Consider the following 21,692-nt stretch of genomic DNA (forward strand, 5'->3'; position numbering starts at 1 on the left):
TTTGGATGCATATTCATTATGAAATCATAAAAATCCTTTATTGTCCATGCAGAATCTTGAGTGTCTCAGACATATCTTTCCTCCTTGAAGAAATGTAACCTGTTTTTTTCTGATCATGACCACATATATGCAAAAAAAAACGTGACAAGTCAAATCAAGAGGGTTTTTTTCCCCGTCTTTATTCATTTGCTGTTATACTTGTGGTAAGAAACAAGCAGCCACGTACAGATTCAACAGGGTTCACTGTCCAATACAACAACAATCTACAAACACACAGCCACTGAGGAATCACAGCGCCTTCAGCGAAACAGCAAAACTCGTCCAACAATAAAATAAGTAATCCTAGAAAAACAGCACCAGTTTTTATGAACCTGCGGCCTTCAGGGGAGACTCGGCTCCTCCGTCTCCATGCGGTGCTCTTCATGCATTGGTGACAGTGTGGCACAGGTGAGTCCCATTGGCACATTTATTTAAGGGAAAACAAACATCCTAGATATATAGAGTACCCGGACACGAATATGTGATCATGTATAAATATAATACTGATAGGCAGGAGTGAGACATCATCAGGAGGTGAGAGGATCTGTGGTTTTTCGTGTGCAGCTCAATCTTCCTGCAGAGAAACACGGCTCTAATAACAGTCCCGTTTCATTTTCCTACTAATATGCAGAAACATACTCTGACCTTTTCTCAGTTACTTTCTGGTCGCTGTGCACAATCTGAGGCCTCATTTATTAAATGTAAAGGCAGTTAACACTTTTATTTCTACACGCAGTCAAATTATTCAGTGAAAAAGCTGCCAGTGGTGGAAAAGTGTTGACTAAAGGTGGACTTTTTCCACCCAGAAAGAGACACAACGAGCCTTAAACATTAAACAGTCCTGTATTTCTGTATCATTTCAATTCAAATCTAGGAAATTATTTTCCTTTTCCTAAAGTTTGTTGTTTTTCTACAATAAATTCCCTAAAAAGACCAAAAACACACAGCAAATGGATTCCGTTAGGGACACAGCTCATTGCTTTGAGCATTAAAGTCACACTGCACTGTTGGACAATAACTAATATAAAGACGAATGAGTCACACATGCTCATCACACTGTAGTTTGGCACCACAGACACCTTCCTGCTGCAGGAAGGGAGCATCAAACGTGTGTCGGCCCTTGCTGAATGTAAAACAAGCTGTTTTTATTTGATCTTTTTTAAATGTACGAGCAATGAAAGCCACAGACAGAGAGACACATCAGCAAGCTGTTTGGGTCTTTTTGTGGGATTTTTGTTGTTTCTTTGACAAAAATCCTTGTTTGTATGTTTCAGGCTGCTCAGCCTGCTACAGGAAACATAACTTTAGGGATGTTTCCTTGCGATAAAAAGCCTGTTTGAGCAAAACTCAATGTTGAAAAGGCAGAATTAAATGCACGTCTGGTTTTTGTCTTTTTTTAGATTTTGATAAATGAGGCCCCAGAGTTTTCTTGTTTTAACGCAGGTGGCTCTGAGTGATCTCTCTGGCATGGAAAGACAGCATTTGTCTGCAGTTCATGGGTAGCAAATCACAGAAACTCTTACTGTCGTGTTCCGTGTGAGCAGAAAGGCAGGGATGGAAAGATATTCCTACCCCTAAAGTGTTTTTTCACTCATTTGCTACGTGTCAGGTGAGGCAGAGTGTTTCTGAGATATGTGTCTGTTTCAGTCAGAGGCAGTGAAACTACAACGATGGAAAGGGTCAAGCTGGACTCTGTTTACAGAGCGTTGCTGTAAGATCGCAGTTGGATTTCATCACCACACAGCACAGTTCGTCCATTGGAAAACAAAACAACCCCCTGTCAGTGGAACCCACGGTGCAGCAGGAAGCCGAGCGGAGTGGGCGGTTTAATCACAAAAAGAATTCACACACATCTTCATATGAGACTAAAGCTATCGTGTCTACAATGTACTGCATGTTCGCATGTGACAGGTTTGAGAGATATTTAGTTGAATCCAGTTTTACTATTTTTTTGATAATTCGGTCGACGTCACTTCAGTTCAAACCATCAAAAACTGTACTGGTTTTGATCTTTCACAGGTTAGTTTGTTTTTCTTCACAAGGTGCAAGCGGGGTGATAATGAGCTTTATCAACGTTAGGATGATTAGCTGGAATTTGATAAAACATTATTAAATTCACAGATAGCCCTTGATCAGATCACTCCAATTAAACCACAAATTAGATGTGTAACAGCTACTTTGGCTCTGATTTGCCATTGATCATCAGAGTCAGGTCATCACCAATCACAGACTCATGCTTGAATTTATATTCCCCTCTTGACTATAAATCCTGTGGCTGAAAATCAGTGCAGTTTTCCTGGTTGTTCAGAAATACACAAAACACCGAGGCTCGGACGGTTGAAGCTCCAGCACCCAGTGATTACCAGATACCACTGGAGCGGCCGCCGGGAGGGGCCAGGATCCGAGCCGAGGACCTCTTCGGGATGTGGTCATCAACCTGAGACCCTGAGAGGAAAATACGTTCGTAAACATTCTTACACTTGGAAAATTGCGACGTAAAAATCACCAAAATGTCATGTTAGTTTACTGCAGGCTACCTGAGAGGCTAAAGGAGGACTCGTGGAGGTCTCGGACTCCCTGGTGCCCCCGAGGAGAGGACTGGTTGGGTGACTCTCCATCTATGGGGCCCAAACCGAGCTCTTTCTTCATGGTGTTTGCAACCTTCGCCACATCACCAGAGTAGGGATCCCTATCAACCCCTTTATAAGCCTGAGTCTGACACAGACAGAAGAGAGATGGAGAGTAAATAACCAACTCTGCAGACATAAACACAGATCAGGGTTGATAACAGCTTTTAAATCGATTTCTTCCTAATTTTTGCGATTCTTTTAGTGAGCTGAATCCAAGAGAATCCACTAGAATACCAGAAAAAGAGTCCGCTGCCATAAAAAAAAAGCAAAACAAATGAGCAATCTGGAAATGTTTTTGATAAGTTTGGTCAATGCAATATTGTTTTGCTTCTGTAAAGGATGTTAGTCTTCTCTTTTAGATACAGTCTGGTTTATAACCCTGAGCATGAGTTGTAAATGTAGACAGCAACATATATACATGACAAGACAATTAAGGTTCTACTTTTAAAGGCAGCCTTCAGCTTCACTTACACTTAACTGTTTTGGGTTATTCTTTGCTGTCACCTGCTTCTTATTCTTCTGTGTGCTGGACAGAAACTGTAAAGTAAGTCTAATTGAGAGTTCACATGCTGGAGTAATTCAGCCCATACCTGAGTCTGGCTTTGGGAAGTTCGATTTTGTACAATTTCAGTCGGACCAACATGTTGACATGCATTTTGAAAGTCCAAATTAGGTTGGACTGAGACAATAATGTTGTCTCTAGTTTCGTGTAAATGTTGTGACTGACTTGCACTGCATTCTGTTTTTATCCTCAGAGACATTTCCTGCAGCACAGCAATGTGACTATCTTAAGCAGAGTAAACTGACAATTTTATTTGAACACGTGTTCTTGAATTATAGGTATTTAAATGGTGATTTGTGCCCTCTGAGATTTAAGTAGGTATTAGGACAGAAAAGCAAGCAAACAACACAAATTAAATGTGACTAATTCTAAATCTAGTTTTCATTAACTAGAGCAGAACCGTGCAGAGGCTGGGACGTAGGACGGTTTGCAGACAGCAGCAGCAGAAAAACAGTGTCAGAGTACAAAGAGAGCATTAGCATTAAATCCTTCATATAGACTGTCAGATCAGTGGAGCCAGACACAACGTGATGAGTGTGTTTGCAGGGTTCACAGCCAGCTGACGCAGCAGCGGGCCACATGAGCCCGGCTGGCCTGCCAGAACTACTTCTGCATGATTTGATGTAAAAAGTGAACAGTGAGTCACCTTTTCTCGCTGGACCATCTTCTTGTAGAGGTAGTCGGGGAAAGTGCGCTGCGGGTAGAACTTTCCGGACCCCTCAGCGCACATGAACACACCGTTCTCACACACCAAACGTCCCCGGCTGATGGTGACCAGAGGAACGCCGTGACAGCGCAGGCCCTCGTACAGGTTGAAGTCGCCTCCCTGCACCTGAGTGCTCACAGAGATCGTCCTGCACACGAAAACATAAAATGCATTCAGAGCAGGCTGTGCACTGAACCTCATGTCATTAATCTTTAAATGTGACTTTAAATTGAACCTTGTTGCGTCTGGGTCCCAGACCACCACGTCGGCGTCAGCTCCCGGGATGATGCGACCTTTGCGTGGGTACAGATTGTAGATCTTCGCCGCATTAGAGCTGGTCACAGCCACAAAGCGGTTCTCATCCATTTTTCCTGTAACCTGTAGATTTCATGTAAGATGAAAGCAATAAAAAAATATTTTGATACCGAAATAAAGGGAAATTTGGGCTGTGTGATTCAGGAAATATAATTCAAATGAATTATATAATAAATTGGACTCTTTTGATTCTGTGACAGAATAAAAGTAATCAGAATCAGAATCAGAATCAGACCAAGGTTTTATTTCCAAGTAATTTTTACATCACAAATAATTTGGCCTGGTCTGTTTGGTGCCATAAAAACAAAAAATATAATAATAATAAAATAAAGTAATAAATGTAAAAAATTTAAAAAATATATGTACAAAGTATTTGTAAGCTGAGGGCATATGCGTTAACATATGAACATAGTCCCTCATATTACCGTCACTGTAGTTCATGTTGAATAATTCATAATGTGTGCACGTACCACGCCCCTCTCCCAAATGACACTCATCCGGTCCTGGACTCCGGCCACTCCATGAGGGATCTTAGTGAAGTCCTCTTTGCCCAGAGCTCTCTGCTTGGTGCTGAACGGACGATGCTCTGATGCCACAACGCTCACAGTGTCACTGAAAATGGAGTAATCAGGTTCCACAACATCTGCTTAGGCCTTTACCTGCTGTGTGAATCCGTTTTAGGAGTACCGTTTGGAAACAGAAGCGGCGGTGAATAGGTCTGTACGGCACACTTACTTTCCCAGCAGGCCCATGAGGTAGCTGGGCGTGTTCGGGTCGAGGCGGAGAGGAGGGACGATGACGTGAGCGGCAGCATGAGCCCAGTCCTGGTGGTAATACTGCATCCCATTCAGCACAGCGTGAGCCACTGTGGTCTCAGCGTGGAGCACCTTACCTGGACACACAAAAATTGGTGAGAGAAGACAGTTCATCAACCTTTTAGTGATCATAACCATTGTCTTTGGCTTATTTTTCACTGGACAAGTAACCCACCCTGCATCTTAGCAGTAGCAACCATGTCTCCAGCGGACATACTGGACACATTCACAAGGTAGATGGGGCAGTGGGCCTGCGATCACAAATACATTCAGGAACTCATCCAGTTTTGTAGTTATTCATCAACAACAACAACACAAGGACAAAGTGTTAAAACAAGGTCATTTTTACCCTGTTGGCAATGGTGATGGCCCTGTGAGTCGCTTCAGACTCGAGCTGCGGTCAACAAGACAAAATGACAAGTTTAATAAGAGAAGTTTATGGTCATGTTAATTAATAGTTAGGCATCATGTGTAGAAAAAGCTCCATTTAATTTAACATAGCTGAGTTCTTACAGTATTATACATATTAATAAGATAATATGCATGCATGCATGATATGCCAGAGATTTATATTCTGTCCCTTTTTAACAGGCTAACATCTAAATAAAAATAAACTGTAAAATCACCTCCTCTGGTCGACTGATCTCTATTCCCTCCGGTCCACTGATGCCCAAATCTAGAGCCTCTTTGGCACCCTGAAAAACAGATACAAACACAGTAAAGTGTCACATACAGTAATAAAATCATCTTCAGGAGGGACTTTATATCTGCTGTATGCTGAGCATCTGCCATTAAAGAAAGGAGAGGATGGATGACGTGATTGTGCGCGCTGGTGTTTTAGAGTGTGCTGTTCACCTCGGCCACCAGCTCTCCGTTTTCAGCGTGGACTCGTGCGATGGCTCCGATATCCTTACAAGTCTGCAGCGTCTGATACAGCTCGGAATCCCGGAGCATCATCAAGTCTTTGTACGCCATGAACATCTGGAAGGAGTTCACCCCGTGCTCCCTCACAAGGGTCTCCATCTCGTTACGTACCTGTCCAAAGATCAGAGGTCAGAGGTCATGGATCGGCATGATCGTTCAAACCCAAACAGCCAAGTGCTGAAAACTTAGTTTTGGGTAAAGGAGGCTGATGGAGTGCAATAGGTCGTATGAGAGAGAAGCTTTGTGTGTGTGTGGGAGGGGGGTAGGTTTGCATATGTTAGTTATACGGAGCATGAAACGATCTTGATGAGCAGCCAGGATGAGATCACATTAACACATTCCCACATAAGACTCAGTGTCTCCACAGAGCAAGAAAAACAGAGCCCTCGCATCCTGGTTACAAAGCGTTCACCCTGCTGCCCTCTGGAAGACAGACTAACAAACAGACTCAATAACATTTTCTTTCCCTGGGTCACCAGTGACCTAAACTCCATGACATGATGCATCTCATCACTGCAAAGCTCTGCAGAGGTTGCATAAGAATTTAAAAAATTCTAGATTGACATCAAAAGTTGCTCCATTTCTGGTCAAAGTTTTTAAATACTGCAACAAACAGACTAAAGAACTTAATCTTAAGCATAACAATCAAGATAACATTCATGAAATATGTACTTTTAACTGTATTAATTCATTATCCATCTGACAGAAAATGAATATCTTACAATTTTGATTATTGATTCAACATTTCAGCTCCTCCAACATAAAGATTTGAGAGTTTTCGGTCTTTTATCACTGTAAAAAGGAATATCTTTGAATTTGGGATACTGTATTAGAAAATATCACTTTGTGTTCTAACAATGTAGAAAATAAAGACTAATAAAACTCATACAGACTGAATGATTGTTATGTAGTAACTACCAGGATTGAATTAAAGATAAGCTCCAACTACAATGTATCATGGTATTGTATAATAAAATGTATAATAAGGATATTAAGACCTGCTACATTATAGATAATCAAGCGTTATTATTACCATTAAATGTTCTACTGTGTGTGATGCGATGTGGCACATGCACACAGCCAGCAGATGATATAGTGCAGACGTTAAAGCTGAAGGCTGAATAAGACACACTGACTCATAGAATCTGCCTTTTGTGCCCACTGAGCGTGTATATTAACCCAGTTCCTGTGAGTTTAATCTAGGTCAAAACACCCTGAACTCATGAGAAGATTTGTTCTGTTTATGTTTTATTTGGCAAGAATAATACAGTGATAAGTAGAAAGTGAGAGATGAGCTTATGAGAGATAATATTCTCCTGTTCTCCTGTGTTTATGGTACCTTTGGTCCCCACCAGGTCACCCCGACATGCAGAGCGTAGTCGCAGCACGCCTTGGCGTCTGCGAGAGCTCGGCAGTTCTCATACGCGTCCAGCAGGGAGCAGTGTTGTTCAGGCAGGACCAGAGCCATCACCATGGTGGTACCACCCATCAGAGCCGCCTAGGTGAGGTGAGAGGGTGACAAGGGGCGAGGAAGGGGGAGGAAAAGCAGAATAAAGAGACACTGATTAGAAAAGAGGACAATGATTCCACTGTAAAGCAAACAGACTCCGTTTGTCTGGTGACAATGGACCTTCCTTACGAGTTCATGTCTCATCATCAAATGATCCTTTATTTACTGAATGTACAAACTGATCAGAGCCACGGTGGAGACACAATATCTGCCATTTATGTGACCATAACAATGGATATTAGCTATGTTGTAAACATCCAAGCTGGCTGTGTTCTCCATGTTTAAGCTTGTTGAACAGTCGGTGTTAAACAGAGAAACACTGTTAGAAGAGCACCTGAACCTCGGACAGATACGTTACATTGTGTTAGACAAACCAGAGGATGGAAATGCTGATATATGGTCAAGTTTCGTCTTGTTCGTTTGACTCAGGAAAAAATTACACAAAACCACGGGGGAGGAGGAATCGGACCGTGCTGTCGTTTATTGATTTAATAATGCGATCTGATGGATTTCTCCAAACAGCTGAGCATGTGTCAGATTAACCCACCGCTGGTGCGTGTATCTGTCCGTTGATGTTGGCTGCAGCCGTTCAGACTTGCGCTGCCCTGAAAGTGATTTATGTTAACACAACTGACCTGGTCAGGCGTCACACCCACATGTCACACATGACACCAGCATGTGTGAAAAGAGCTTTAGGCTTTCTAAACTTTACGCCTGTTTGTCAGAGATTCTCTGTAGAGGCAACGAATCGGAGACGGAAAAAAAATGGGAGACTAAATCAACAATGAAGTGGTGGAGAGTAAGGAAGATTAGAGAGAAGAAGAGGGAAAGAGAAGGATGGAGAGTGGTGTGTACGACTTGCCTGATGGATGACAAGTGCACTTTTTGTGTAACCATGACAACAGATATTGCTCAACCATGCCTGCCACTTGCACCCACCCTTTTCTTCCTCCTCCTCATCTCTCCATCCACAACTGCGGCAACGGACACCCTCTCAATACGCTCTACTAAGATCTAGCAGGGATATTAAAGTGAGGACCGATTGGAATAAAAGATCATTTCTAAAAGATGAAAAGAACAGATAGAGGTGGGAAAACTATTGTTCTCTTCCATCACAGACTCCAACTCATTGTCACAACAAAAGAGCATAAAAATAAAAAGAGTCACCATCACTTCTACAACCCGAAACTGAAATATTTCTGTGTCAGAGACGGGGGCGGGGCCATCTGTTTTTAAGTGAAAGCTCCACTTGCCAATGAGCTATCAGGTTTCTCATTACCATAGAAACCAGTCTGCACAACTTGCAGTGTCAGCACTGAAGATAGAGGTGTCATTGATCACTGTCAGTGTATGCAAATGTGAAAGATAGGGGGCGGTGGGATTTGGGCTGTCTGTCTGCGTGGCCTAAATTACAATCTATCGCCACTTTAGTCTCTTTCAACCGAGAACAAAGAATGTCTGATAAATGTTGACATGTCTTTATGCTCCCCGTTTGCTCTTTGTAGAAAATATCTACAAAGTCACTGGAGAAACATCCAAATTTAGACTGTTTTAGAGGAAAAATCTGCCTCAGAGATGCAAGAAATACCAAGTCATCAGGAGCTGGACATAATAGTGAGCAGAATTAAACTATCAAAAGACATCTTGGAGGATCAGGAGCAATGAGAAGCGTCTGTTCACTTTTCCGAATTTAAATCATTCAGCCAAGCTCCGTTATAACATAGTCTCTGTAAAGACATGATAAAATATCTCCGTCCAGACGAGGCTCTAACAAAAAAACATTGTTTTTGTGTGGATGAGAGGAGCAAATGCAGAAAAAAAAGTTGGTTTTGCACAATATTTGCCTTAAAATGGACAAGGCCGAGATTCCAGGTGAGACCCAGGACTAAAGTACAGAAAAGAATGGGTCATTTTGTATTCTCAGTAATGTTACAATGATTGAAAAGGTCTCAGGTTTTAATATCATGTTTTGGTGAATAATTGTAGCAGATGCAGAATTTAAAGAAAAGAACCAAAAGCAAAAGCTTTCCTGGGTAAATGACTCCTGTTTCTTTGTCGTGGGATATTGTGATTAAGGACAACAGTCATAATATTCCTCATATTCCTGGTGTATTTGCGGACTTAGACAGGAACAATTTAAATTAGGAGGACTGTATTATAACAAAACACCCTCGAGCATCTGAACCACAGACCCCCGAACCCTACTGTGAAAATAATCCCCCAAAAAGGGGAGCAGGGGGGTTGGATAAAGGAGACACACACAGCAGGAAATTACTAGGTGAGAAAAATCTTTCATACATACAGTGAATGTACTAAATGGGGAGAAGACTCAGTGTGTGGGTGAGCCATGATGTGAGGGGATGGGAAGGTCTCTGTGTGTTAAGCATGTGAAAGGCCACCGGTGTCAGACAGATTACCTCAGCAGCTCTCTGATCAGCCTCTATATCAGCACCACCGATACCTCAGCTCACCTCCTTCCATCCCCTCCTCCCTTCGTCTCTACAGCCAGCAGAGACATTAAAACCATCCCGGCAGTGTTTGCTCTGTCCCAGCAGTATCTATTTATCTATTCATGTATGAAAAGAATTGACTGAATTCTAATTCGATGGATGTTACTGATCACTGGTGCGTTGTAAAGACTGATTGTGGATAACAATGACAACAGATCAAGCTATGGTTTCATGTATTGTATCAATATTTGATTAATTTAAGGGACATAACCAGCCCTGACGTAATCTTAATATCACATTTATATGGGTGTAGTTTGTAAATGACATCCTAACTGGTAAACTGTGTAAAGCTGAGAGTATACACGCGTTCTAAACAGTTAAAAGTGTGTGGGTATTCATCTACCCGTCTGTTTAGTAAACAACTATTGGCTAATTTTTCAAAAGAAACAAGGATTCCGACCTGTGCCGCCACAGTCCTTTAGTGACGATGAGGCGTGGAATCAGTTGGCAGTTTATTCAGTAAAAATACTGCAAAGAAAGGAATGCTGTGTATTACACGGGGCGCTCTCAGGCGCCTGATCAATGGTGCAAATGCAGCTACGGCATTCCCTATTATTCAAAGAGCGGTGCAAACGCTCGCCCCGTATCTTTACACCCTGGTGTTTAAAAAACTAAAACTATAATCGTAGACTAACGTCCCAAAGAGAAGAGGAAGGAAGGAGAAAAGGAGAAAAAGAGAAAAGGGGGTCACAGTGTTGCAAAACAGTGGGGGGAAGGATGCTGTGGGAAATAGTTTTGGGGTTCATCAAGACTGCATGTGAGCTGTTCCCATGGAAACATGGTCAGCATTGGGACAACACAATGCCACTGTTAGCACATAGCCTCAGACAGGCAGACATTTCCACACTGAGAGTGGGGGTTAGTTGCCATAGCAGCGAGGGAGGTTGGTAAAGGATGGTGACCGGGGGGGGGTGGGGGTTGCTGGCACACAGATGATTCAATCTTCCTCAAATTCCTCTCTACACACATCAGCCGGCGATGAATTAAACTCAGGCTTCATTTCACTAAGCTGCCGTGCAGTTAATACAATTTGCAACAAAATGTTCCAAATGTTCTGTCAGTGTGAAGAGGATGAAAGATACTAAACACGCTTTGGTTCTTCGAAAGATAATCCATCAGCTCTTACTGAGCAGACAGAAATGCAACATCTCAGAAATAAATATGAGAAGTAGAACATTCGGGTTAAATGGTGCAGCTGATCACACTGGAGTGGATGAATATATAAGCTACTAATATTCTACTCAAGGGATTCAGTTTGTCATGGCAGTTTGAAACAAATGTGCAGTCAAAACACTTGTAAGGAAACTCCCTCACCCATCCACAAGGTGTTCAGTGTGGTGACCACACAGCAAATCATTAGATCGGTTACCAAGCAACAACCAGCAATATTGAACACTGAATAATAATGAATACTTAACTGATATGTATAAAGAGATCAAAGAGGTGACTTTGAAATGGTTGAAAAGATGGCGTCAAAAATATGGTGTCAAATTCACTGCAACGAACACCCAACTAAGCCTCCTGGGATAAAAAACGATGCCAGGCGAGATCAACACACACATACCACTGCAGGCAACAACTACAGCACCGCTTTGGGAATTTGAAAGTCTCCTAATTATTAAATCCTCTCTCTTCTGAGTCTCAGGGGTTTAGTGAAAAACGTGGAGATCGGCGATGGAAAACGATCTAACGAAGCAGATAAAATGAAATCTGAACAGCTGTGTGTGTGTGGAAAGAGAAGTCTTGCTTTCAACCATAAGCCACCAGCAGCTGTTTTCTTTCTGAAGGACCAGTGTGAAAACGTGTGTGGTCATTAGCTTCGATGAATGAAGGAATGAACTGAAAGCAGGGGTGAACATTTGACTTGAGAGAAGACAGAGAGAGTAAGAGGGAAAGTATGTCCGAGTATTACAGCTGTCTTTAATCAGTGAGTTTAATCACAGGCATGCTGACGAGCCATGCGGGTGTGTGGGCGCTGGAGCGTACCTTGGTCCCGCTGTAGAAGTCTTCCTGGATGCTGGCGTTCATGAACGTCTGCTGCAGATGCACGCTGGTGTCGATTCCGCCCGGCAACACCAGCTTCCCTGAGGCATCGATCACCTTAGCCCCGCCGGGGATCATCAGCTCCTTTCCAACCTGCAGAACAACACGAACAAACAACTTTACCAACATGTGCCACAACACATATGAGATGAACATCGGCGGGTGGGTCAGTGTTCTTTTAACGCATTAACACTTACTGAGTGGATCTAAAGCTATAGGACTGGTGTTGATGGCAAAAATATTCATTTATTCTATCAGGCAGATTTTGGGTTTCCAAGTTTCATAATTAATAAACGAAATAAATGTTTTTTGTTTTTTTTATGTTGGAATGAAGCATCTTTATAAATGATACTGTTGCTGTGATCTAAATGAATGCTGGCCAAATGTACGAGTCGGAGCACAGCTGAGCTTTCCAGGTTTCTGAGTATACATCCTCTTCAAATAAAGTGATACTTATCTCCATGGCAACACTCTGTGAGCTAATTATAGCGTTGCCTATCCTTGCCACAGAGTTCGCAGAGTGGTTAAATCCCTTCGTAATGTAGTATTGTGCAATGTGAGTCACACCAGCAGCTAAAGACGCACTGGACGGTGAATGTGTGCTACAAAAACCAAACTAAATATAGCTTGAAAATGTGCTCCTGATGTGTAAGAGTGTGCATGTAAATGTGGCGTACCTGCTGAATGATGCCGTTCTCTATGTACACATCTGCTTCCTGGGTGAAGTCATCATTGACCACCTTCCCTCCCTTGATGAGGATACGCATGGACCCCATGTTAGCAGCCACAGTCCTACGAGAGAAGAAAAATGCAAAAACGTAAGACATGAAAGATGATTTTTTTTTCACCACTTTCTTTAAACAAATGCATTTTGTTGTGATGTACGTCCCAGATAGTTAGCCAGAAAACTGTTGTTATGGGCTCAAAATCATTTGAAGATAAACAAACATAACCAAACAGTAGTTGGACAAAGAAAAGCTAAATAAAGATCGACGTAAACCAAACACCAAGTCAGTTTTCTGATCTGAAACGATTCACAGGTCACTGGTACGATGCTGCCTCTGACCGCTCGGTGGTAAAGGGGACAGATAATCCATAATTAGACATAACCAATGATCTGTGTAACGTGCACTTGTGCTGCGTCATGCATTACAGCCTCGCACACATTTTCTCTTCGTGTCAAGAGAGAAAACGTCCTCCAAGCTTTTACTGTGTGAGTTCTGTCTTATGAAATATTAAGTGGAGAATCCATAATTTACTAATCTATTTCAACTATCAGCAGGACTAAAACAGAGTCTGCACGCACTGAAGGAGAACTCAGCGTACAGCTTACATACAAACCACTCCACCTGCCGACATTATCGAATTAAAACAGAAAGAAGAACAAACAGATCGGCAGGATCGTCAATAACATCAGACGTGTGACTGAGAGCCTGTTTTCTGAAGCACGGTGAACTTTAATGACTCCACCAGCCGCTAATTAACATAAATTCAGACGTTTCTGCTGTATGAGCACACACATCATGATTAAGGTTGCATTACAATACACATACAGTACTGCATAGTTTGTGTTTTTTTGATAAACTAAAAGATTAAGATCATCGGTTCCTTTTTTAGTCGTGTGATTCTGCAAAACGTTCCAAAAAATGCAAACAAATATCCTGCTGTAGGCTTAAAAGTATCCATGTAGCTTCACCTGCACCATTAGCCTAAACCGAATGGGATCAACAAACTAAGAAGTTCCTCTACAAACATGTCTCTGTGTGTATGTGTGGATTCTGCATGGATGGCTGTGTGCAATGTGTCTGATGGCGGGAGACAATGGCCTCCCAGTCACACAGAATCAACTCAATGAGATGGTGGAGAATAGAAAGAGGAAGGAGAGGAGAGGAGAGGAGAGAAGAGGGGAGCGACAGGGGGAGGAACAGGACAGCGAACAGAATAATGAGCGGAGAAAATATCTGGAGCCTGAAATTTGTAACCAAACCAGATAAGAGATGAATAAGAGGTGGCCGTGAACACCAAGATGTTAAGCAGTGTGTCGCTTTGATTCCTGAAATACATTATCAAAGATACTAATACGCTGTGTGTTTGCTCCTAGCCATATGCTCAGCCTATTAGCAGAGCATTGAATGGAAATAATTTCAAATGAGGTCAGAATCTGACTGAGCTTCAAGAAGACTCCAGGGTTGAAAATATTAGTAAAGAATTCAAACAGCTGGAGGCAAAAGGATCGAGTGTAGCCAAGAAAGAAATGAATCTACAGTTTCTTCTAGAAGAAGAGGGCAGATGATTGTGCAGAGATGAAGCCTAAAGTGCTTCTGATAAACATGATGGTGTGCGGTATGGAAAGCAGTGCCCTAAGGGCCTGGCAGCCGCAATAAAAGACTTGGTTTCCCCGGAGATGTGAACTGGAGTGCTTTCAGTGGAGAAACACCCACCCTCACACAAACAACTTCATACAATAAAGCTTCGAGTCTAATTTGCAATCTCAACTTTGGTGGTTTCAAAAGTCATTTTCACACATGCACAGTCGTCCTTCGTGATGTTCTGGAGGGGTGGCAATGCCGCAGCCCGGATTCCTGATATTTTGCAGCATGCTAGCTCGTAAAATCTCTAGAAAACTGAAAGTATGAATGTAGCAGTTAATCCTCCGCAGCATTTACTGAGAGCGAGTAAGTAAAAGCTGCTGTTTCAAACTCTTTTCTGCTGACCTGCATGCTGCTTTCCATTCGTTTGCTATACACTCAAATACATGCTCGTCCGGCATTCCCAACATGCTGTAACGGAAACACAGATTTCCACCATCTACCTTTGCATCATGCTCACTAAACAGAAGCTAAACCTGCCAACTCGCTGCTGTTTGCGTCTGTTTTTGAGCTACCATCTCAGTGTGAGTCCATTTATCAATTAGCCACTCAACAGGGAAATAATACAAAAGCCGGAAGTAAAACAACAAGCTTCTTCAATGTTTTGGAAAATGACATACATTAGGTAAAAAACTAATATAAACAGCTGCTCATAAAGTATATTTCAGAGAAAAAAAGATCTGTCTTAACTTACTGATCGGTCACTTCCATGAGTGGCTCATAACCCACACCGGGTTCTGCTCATTATGTCCTGTTTTCATGTCCACATGTGCAAAGAAAAACCTCAAAAATATCCGTTTGCAATCTTTCCTTTTATTCATCTTGTGCAGGCTGAAGGAAATATGAGAAAATGAGTGAGCAGGAGCGTTCAAAAAGAGAGTGAACGGGACAGTGAGAGAGCGATGTCTACATCAAAGTCTGGCCTCTACAACTTATATTTAAAGGCTGAGGCTGCTGTTGTCACCATTTTCCAGTCAGCTCGGTCCAAACCCACGCTGATGATTGACTGTGCGAGTGGGAACTAAACACACTGCTGTCAGTGAACACTGCAGGCTTTGTGCGTTGGTGAGGACGGTGAAGCCAAAGGAAAATAAAGTTGACTTATATAATTGACACTTTGGGCGGTGACAGCCTTAAAACTGACACACACACACACACACACACACCGGAGCTGTCACAGAGAGCGCTAACCGGGTATCCTTCGACAATTTCAAGCAACCGTTTGACTCATTCTTATCGCTTATAGCTGCAGTCCATGCATCTGCAGCAACGTGTGGTTTTGGCACATGTGATTGTCTATAAACGAGGGTTCACACAGCCTCTTGTTAAATTTAGCCTCTATTCGGATTTCCCAGCATTTGCACAGTTGGCGCCCAGTGGCAGTCACAACAAACCGGGGGCGCACAGATGTCCACACAGCGCCTCACATACATCATCCGATGATGAAATTTACATCACCCTGACCTCGGTGCACCCTCGCATTCTCACAGACGCAGACGGTATATCAAGCAGAGGATTCCTCAATGCTGCCTTTCTGCAAGCGGCGTGCATTCCTGAACTTCAGTAAATTTAATCCACAGGGACAGAATTTCATCTCTGAATTTGAAATATATATATATATTTATACATATATATACATATATATATATATTTTTTTTTTGGGTGTTGCTGTATCAGCCTGAAAAGATCTGACAGCAGAGATGTGATGAGACAAAGCGCCACGAGGAGCTGTGATGTGACATGAAAGGTACGAGCTCACTCGCCTGTATTACCACTTTTACTTGAAGGTCGACCCGTTAACTAAGTATCTATATAATAATTTACGAAAATGGGTGTTTGAAAGGTTGTATGAGTAGTGGCACATGTTGTATGAGTAGTGGCACATGTGCAGAAACCCAAAGGCAGCCGGGACACCAGACCACAGAACCAACAGTGAGATGCAGCCAGACCGAAGTCTTGTTCTCTAAATGAATACTTTGCCTTTCATGTCCTCCTTGCTCCACCCTCCCTCTGTCGCTCCAACACCTCTGGGACAGTGAACACAGTTTCATTTTGTTATACAGTTTGTATAACAAAGAGGAAAGAGCACCATCTCGTGTGGCATCACTCTCTGTATTCGCACATTAAAATCCTCAAAGACCACCAGGTTAAAAAGAACCAGCCTACACAGAGGATATAACAGACAGAAACACACACACCAGGCAGCATTTCTCACCACCCTAACACCAGCTGCTTCAGCAAACACACACACATGGGCAAATGCCCCCTTTAGCACACACAAGTTCACTAACACACAAATACCTTATAAACACACACAATTTAACAGACACGCACACAGCGAGACACACCCTGATCATGCAGTTTGTTAATGGGGAAATGATCAATTATAAACGAGGGGCAGAAGGCAGAATTGATTCAGACTCACTATGTCACGTCATCATAATGACACACACACATTCACAACATGATCAAAGACGACAAGAATTCATTTCCAAAAAAATGCAGAAATCAGTTCCATCTTAAACGGTCCGAACGTCAGAAACAGACAATGTGGTCGGAAAACTAAAAGAAAGGAAAAAGACAGAGTGGCTGCGGACATCCTTACGTGTCTGATTCTGGGTGTGTGCAGGCTACATGTGTGCTATGGAAATAAAAGTGTGTGTGTCTGTGTGTGTGTGTGTGTGTGTGTGCGACGATAGGAGTGGACAGCTGCTGACTCCTGCTTGATCTGGACAGTAATCGCCATGGGGATGGACGGTGTGCTGTGTACGCTCATGTGTGAGAGTCAATATGTATATATATATATATATATATATATATATGTATGTATGTGTGTGTGTGTGTGTGTGTGTGTGTGTGTACAGAGGAGCTATTTTAAAAGCCAGACCAAATGTGCATCACACAAATTTACAGCCGTTGGCTGATAAGAATAGACATTAAACGCACACTCACACACACAGAGTGATGTTTTATTTGGGAGCTGCTGGAGGTTCATGGATGAAGAAGCCATCAGCGGATCACACGTGAATAAACAACGTACATTAACATGAGCAACTGCACAAACTGGGGCATCACTCTGAGGATCAGCTGCATGAATTACTACAGCTGGGTGTTTTTGTTTAGCGCAGGCAAGCTTTCATTCTGATGAACTACATTTTTTTCTGTTTTCCCAGCATTTCTTCCTCAGACTAACCTTCACCTTTCGCCTGCCGCACCCTTTGACCTGAAATCTCACGATAAATATCAACTTCTCGTGAAACGAGAGGATATCCCTGACCTTTACAAAGCGCCTCCACGATCCTCAGTGGATGAAACCTTCTGATCTTATTCACATCACGATATCTGTAAGCATGTAGTAAATATGCACAGTATACAAATGCAGCCTGTGCACCATGGGCATTTTTTCATATTGGAATATAAATTTCAAACCACCAATATTCTCTAGATTGTAAGATAATTAGACATTCAGGCTCTCACAGCTGTGGTTTGATAAGTAACAGAAGTTGTAATGGAATCTGAAGCTTCCTGTAAATTCAGACATTTACTTCTAGACACATTGTACTTAAAATTCAGTAAATGTTAAAAAACATGAGAAAAACTGAACTGTGCATTGCTTAAAAAGGGTTTTTTATGCAGTGATGTACTGCATTTCTGATCAATATGACCCCGCCCACAAAACTATGGTGCATTAGTACCCAACTAGCTATGCACCTTACATATAGTTAGCTAACTTTGCTGAGTTCTTCCCCCAAATGCATTCACCCTGGATGCTAGAGTTTGCAGAGCAACTCAGGCTCCTAAATGATATTTCCTGGGATGAGGTAGAGGAGGATTTATTTTGTGTAGGGCCAAGCTGAAGCTTGTCCTGCACAGCTTGAGGATGCACGCACAAAACTGCAGTTACTGGATTTTAAAGTCCCCCCTTTTCCCATCCTTCAACTTTCTGCTCCTTCCGCATCTGGAGCCACGTTATCAGCAAAGCACGATGAGTTTAAGCTGCACCGTGTGCTTCCTTTATGAAACCTTGTGTGGGATTTATTCTACATCTGCATGGCAACAAAACAAATGTTTTTGGTTCAGTTAAAAGAAACTTTACATTTGGGTAGTTAGTGTGAAACACGGGCACACCGCCAGCGACTCAGAGGAGAGAAAAGTGCTCATCATGACCGCTCCCATCTTTCGTTTGAATAAAACATCATGGATGGCTTTGAGAAAAGCTGACGTTTACTCCCCCTGTCAATTGTGTTCATTCGGACCAGATATAAAACACTATTTCTGAGCATTTCCAAGCCTTAATATATCCAGTCTGTTATCAGTCCACCAGGTAATAACAATTGTTGACATAATGATCAAATTCTCTTTGCTTTTCCCCCACGTCTGACTCCTGGCCAAGCTAACCTACTTCATTCTTTGTTCATTTTTCATGAAAATTAAAGCAGTCTTTCTCTGTTGCAGCTTCTTAAAACAAAAGTGTGTGGATTTGCTCCTTTAAATTCTTGGATTTAGGTCTAAAGGCGTCACCTTGAGCTTTTGGATGTTCCAACAGATATTTTATTTGCCTGAAATCGTCCATCATCAGTCAAGACAACAAATGGTACATTAATCCAATCGATACTGTAAATAATAACTCTGATCTGATTAACAGAGTTGAGACATTTACTAAAACAATGTACCTACTGTCACAATCAAATCACCTACCGCACATGTGAGGAACAACTACAGACACAAATAACCTCCCTGCTTGTTTTTGAATTGGTGCTACCAGGAGAAGAACATGCACACTCCCGTGCACACAGAAAGGGTTGCATTGTGCAAACCACTGCACCCCAAAATAACTGCCATGATGTAATTAAGTATTTTAACACTTTACAGTCAAAGATATCTTTAAAATCCTGTCTGCATCTTTAATTAAAGACACACTGTGCATGCCAACTGGTCCACGGTCTAATTAGGATTATTTCTAATGTATTCAGCTCATTATGCTACACTCCAAGGATCCCCTAAAGCTCAGATCTACATGCAAACCCCCCTAAAACAGAGATCTACAATCACCTGCTCCCATTTTGTACCCAGACAGATAAGACTATGGACTTCACACACACACTAACACACACACACACACACACACACACACACAGAGAGACCAGCCTCGTTTGTATGCATGACGGCTAGACCCTCACCATCATCACCTTGTCTCAATATATTTGGCAGAAATGAGAATAACCTACAAACATGACCAACTTACATAACAGCCGACGCACTCTGCTACAACAAACACTGCATTATTGCACTAATGGCACGCCAAATACACACACAATCACTCTTGACACACACTCACATCTCACCCATATTTCGTCGCCAACAGGCACACAATCTTGTTTCAACGAGTATTTTTTTGGCCAGATTTATGTGAAATTCATTCATATATTTCTAATTTGAATTAATTAATTCCCAATTGAATGTACATTTTAAAAAAACATAATAATATGAATGGACATTTAGAATTTAAAGTAAGCAAGAGAAATCTCACTAGCATAAACGTATTATACAGCACTAAAGGCAAATTTAACGGTTACAATCCGATCGTTATTTTTATTAAACGACGTTAAATACCTAATCTAATTCATCTTAAACCGTACACTGGAGGTTAATTCCCTATATTTGCATAACAGCTTCTAAATGGAAAAGCAAAACACAACCTGTCATCCTGATTTCTGTCTTCTTACCCTTTCTTTGCAGATTCCAACACCCTCCTCGGCAGGAGCTTCTCTCCGTTGCCCAGCACTAGCTGAGTGCGTGAGGACAGCTGGCACTGCGCTAGCAGCAGATGCTTCTTCGCCAACGGTCCGGCGGCAGCCAATCAGGAGCCGTCCGACCCAGAGCAACAGAAAAATGGACCAATGGGAGAGCAGATGCGTTTGTAGAAAGGGGTCGCCTTCACTCAGAAGACAGGGGCGTGTCTGTTGCCTCGAGAGACATGCTGCAGACAGCTGATATTCCAACAGAGGGAGTGTAATTACGGTGTATATACCATTCATTCATTAATAACGCAACAATATTTATTCATTAAATAATTGCAATGAATTAGCATATGTGTATTTTGTATGTTCAATCACAATCATGTAAACTGACTTCAAAACATAAAGTCATCAATATATCTTGTGGAAAATATTTTCAACAAATCAGAATTAGTCTGAAGCCAAAGTTCCGGTTAAATATTGTTTCTGAACCAAATCTTAAATCTCCAGTTAAAAGAGCTTGTATTAAAACCGAATTGGACCACATTCCATTTGAAAATGAACATTTATGCCATTTATGATTTAATCTATCATTAGGCTTGTATGTGTCACTGAAACCTACAGTACTGTTCAAACTCTTGAGCCACCTCTCATTTATTCATATTGTCAGGAAAACAGGTGCAGTAAAGGACACACTGCACACCATGCTGATATATGCCAAATTTTCAGGTAATAGCTCTTTGGGAATCACCTTGTTGCTGCAGAAATACTGTTTTCCGTCTGTCAAACCGGGTTACTTTTGGTGTTTTTATAGATTAAACTAAAGAAATTAGAACAAATGACGTGTCTTTGTGACAGGCTGCTAGTAACAAAGTGCTTAAAGATACAATTTTAAATGAGTTCTTTGCTAGTTGTCTGTTATGTGTTGACACAACACTGGTTCATCCCTTGAGCTAGGAGCCTTTTTTATGCCTGAATGATTCATAGGTCAGTGTTAAGTGGTTTGAACAACAAAAACAAAGTAGCATGTGATTAGGTAGAAGGACTTAACTGAAAATGAGTGAAAAAGCAGCCAATGTCAGAAGAAAAAACTTTTATAGACCTTCAGAAAGCCTGGAGAACTGTTGCTCAAGACCACTTTAAAGGGCTATTGCAAATTTTGGCTTCTTGGAAGCAAAATATAAAGAAATGAGGGGTTGCTCAGGACTTATTCACAGTTCTTTGACAGTCTTTAAAGGGAACTGGCATCAAAAACAATTAAAAAAGAGATGGGTAGATAACGCATAATCACAAGAAACAGTCCTTTTTTTTTATTCACGATTCATTTCTTACATTGTTCAAGTACAAAGTTAAAATGCCTTTTTAATTAGTTCATATTCATACAAGAGTAAAATAATAATAGTGCCTTTCATTACTACGACAAACTTAAATACAGTCATTGTAAAGACAAACTTGATTTATAGTCCTAATAATATATTTTTCTTATTTTCAGATAAAATTTTAGCACCTTTTGAAACACCACCAGGTCCCC

The 21,692-nt window shown here is 41.7% G+C and overlaps 1 protein-coding gene across 1 annotated transcript; it reads right to left on the bottom strand.

The window, feature by feature from the left end:
* Nucleotides 1-149: 149 nt before the first annotated feature.
* On the bottom strand, nt 150-20,251 carry LOC142375256 (dihydropyrimidinase-related protein 5-like). Its single transcript, XM_075459228.1, has 14 exons — nt 20,150-20,251; nt 12,732-12,846; nt 11,998-12,147; nt 7,331-7,489; nt 5,923-6,102; nt 5,694-5,762; nt 5,417-5,461; nt 5,243-5,318; nt 4,988-5,144; nt 4,723-4,864; nt 4,173-4,315; nt 3,878-4,085; nt 2,577-2,754; nt 150-2,484 (listed from the first exon to the last, which is right to left on the bottom strand). Exons 2-14 carry the CDS (start codon nt 12,828-12,830, stop codon nt 2,399-2,401), a joined length of 1,692 nt encoding a protein of 563 aa, XP_075315343.1. The 5' UTR covers nt 12,831-12,846; nt 20,150-20,251; the 3' UTR covers nt 150-2,398.
* Between the last annotated feature and the right edge of the window lie 1,441 nt (nt 20,252-21,692).

Source organism: Odontesthes bonariensis, chromosome 24 (assembly GCF_027942865.1).
Source record: "Odontesthes bonariensis isolate fOdoBon6 chromosome 24, fOdoBon6.hap1, whole genome shotgun sequence".
Taxonomy (NCBI): Eukaryota; Metazoa; Chordata; class Actinopteri; order Atheriniformes; family Atherinopsidae; genus Odontesthes; species Odontesthes bonariensis.

What these genes read in the sequence shown, in the direction of transcription:
- LOC142375256 (XM_075459228.1), bottom strand. Translation starts at nt 12,830, where the DNA reads ATGGGGTCCATGCGTATCCTCATCAAGGGAGGGAAGGTGGTCAATGAT. An exon ending in AGAACGGCATCATTCAGCAG is followed by an intron (nt 12,148 to 12,731) that starts GTACGCCACATT and finishes GTTGTTCTGCAG; the next exon opens with GTTGGAAAGGAGCTGATGAT. An exon ending in GTCCTCCTTTAGCCTCTCAG is followed by an intron (nt 2,485 to 2,576) that starts GTAGCCTGCAGT and finishes TTTTCCTCTCAG; the next exon opens with GGTCTCAGGTTGATGACCAC.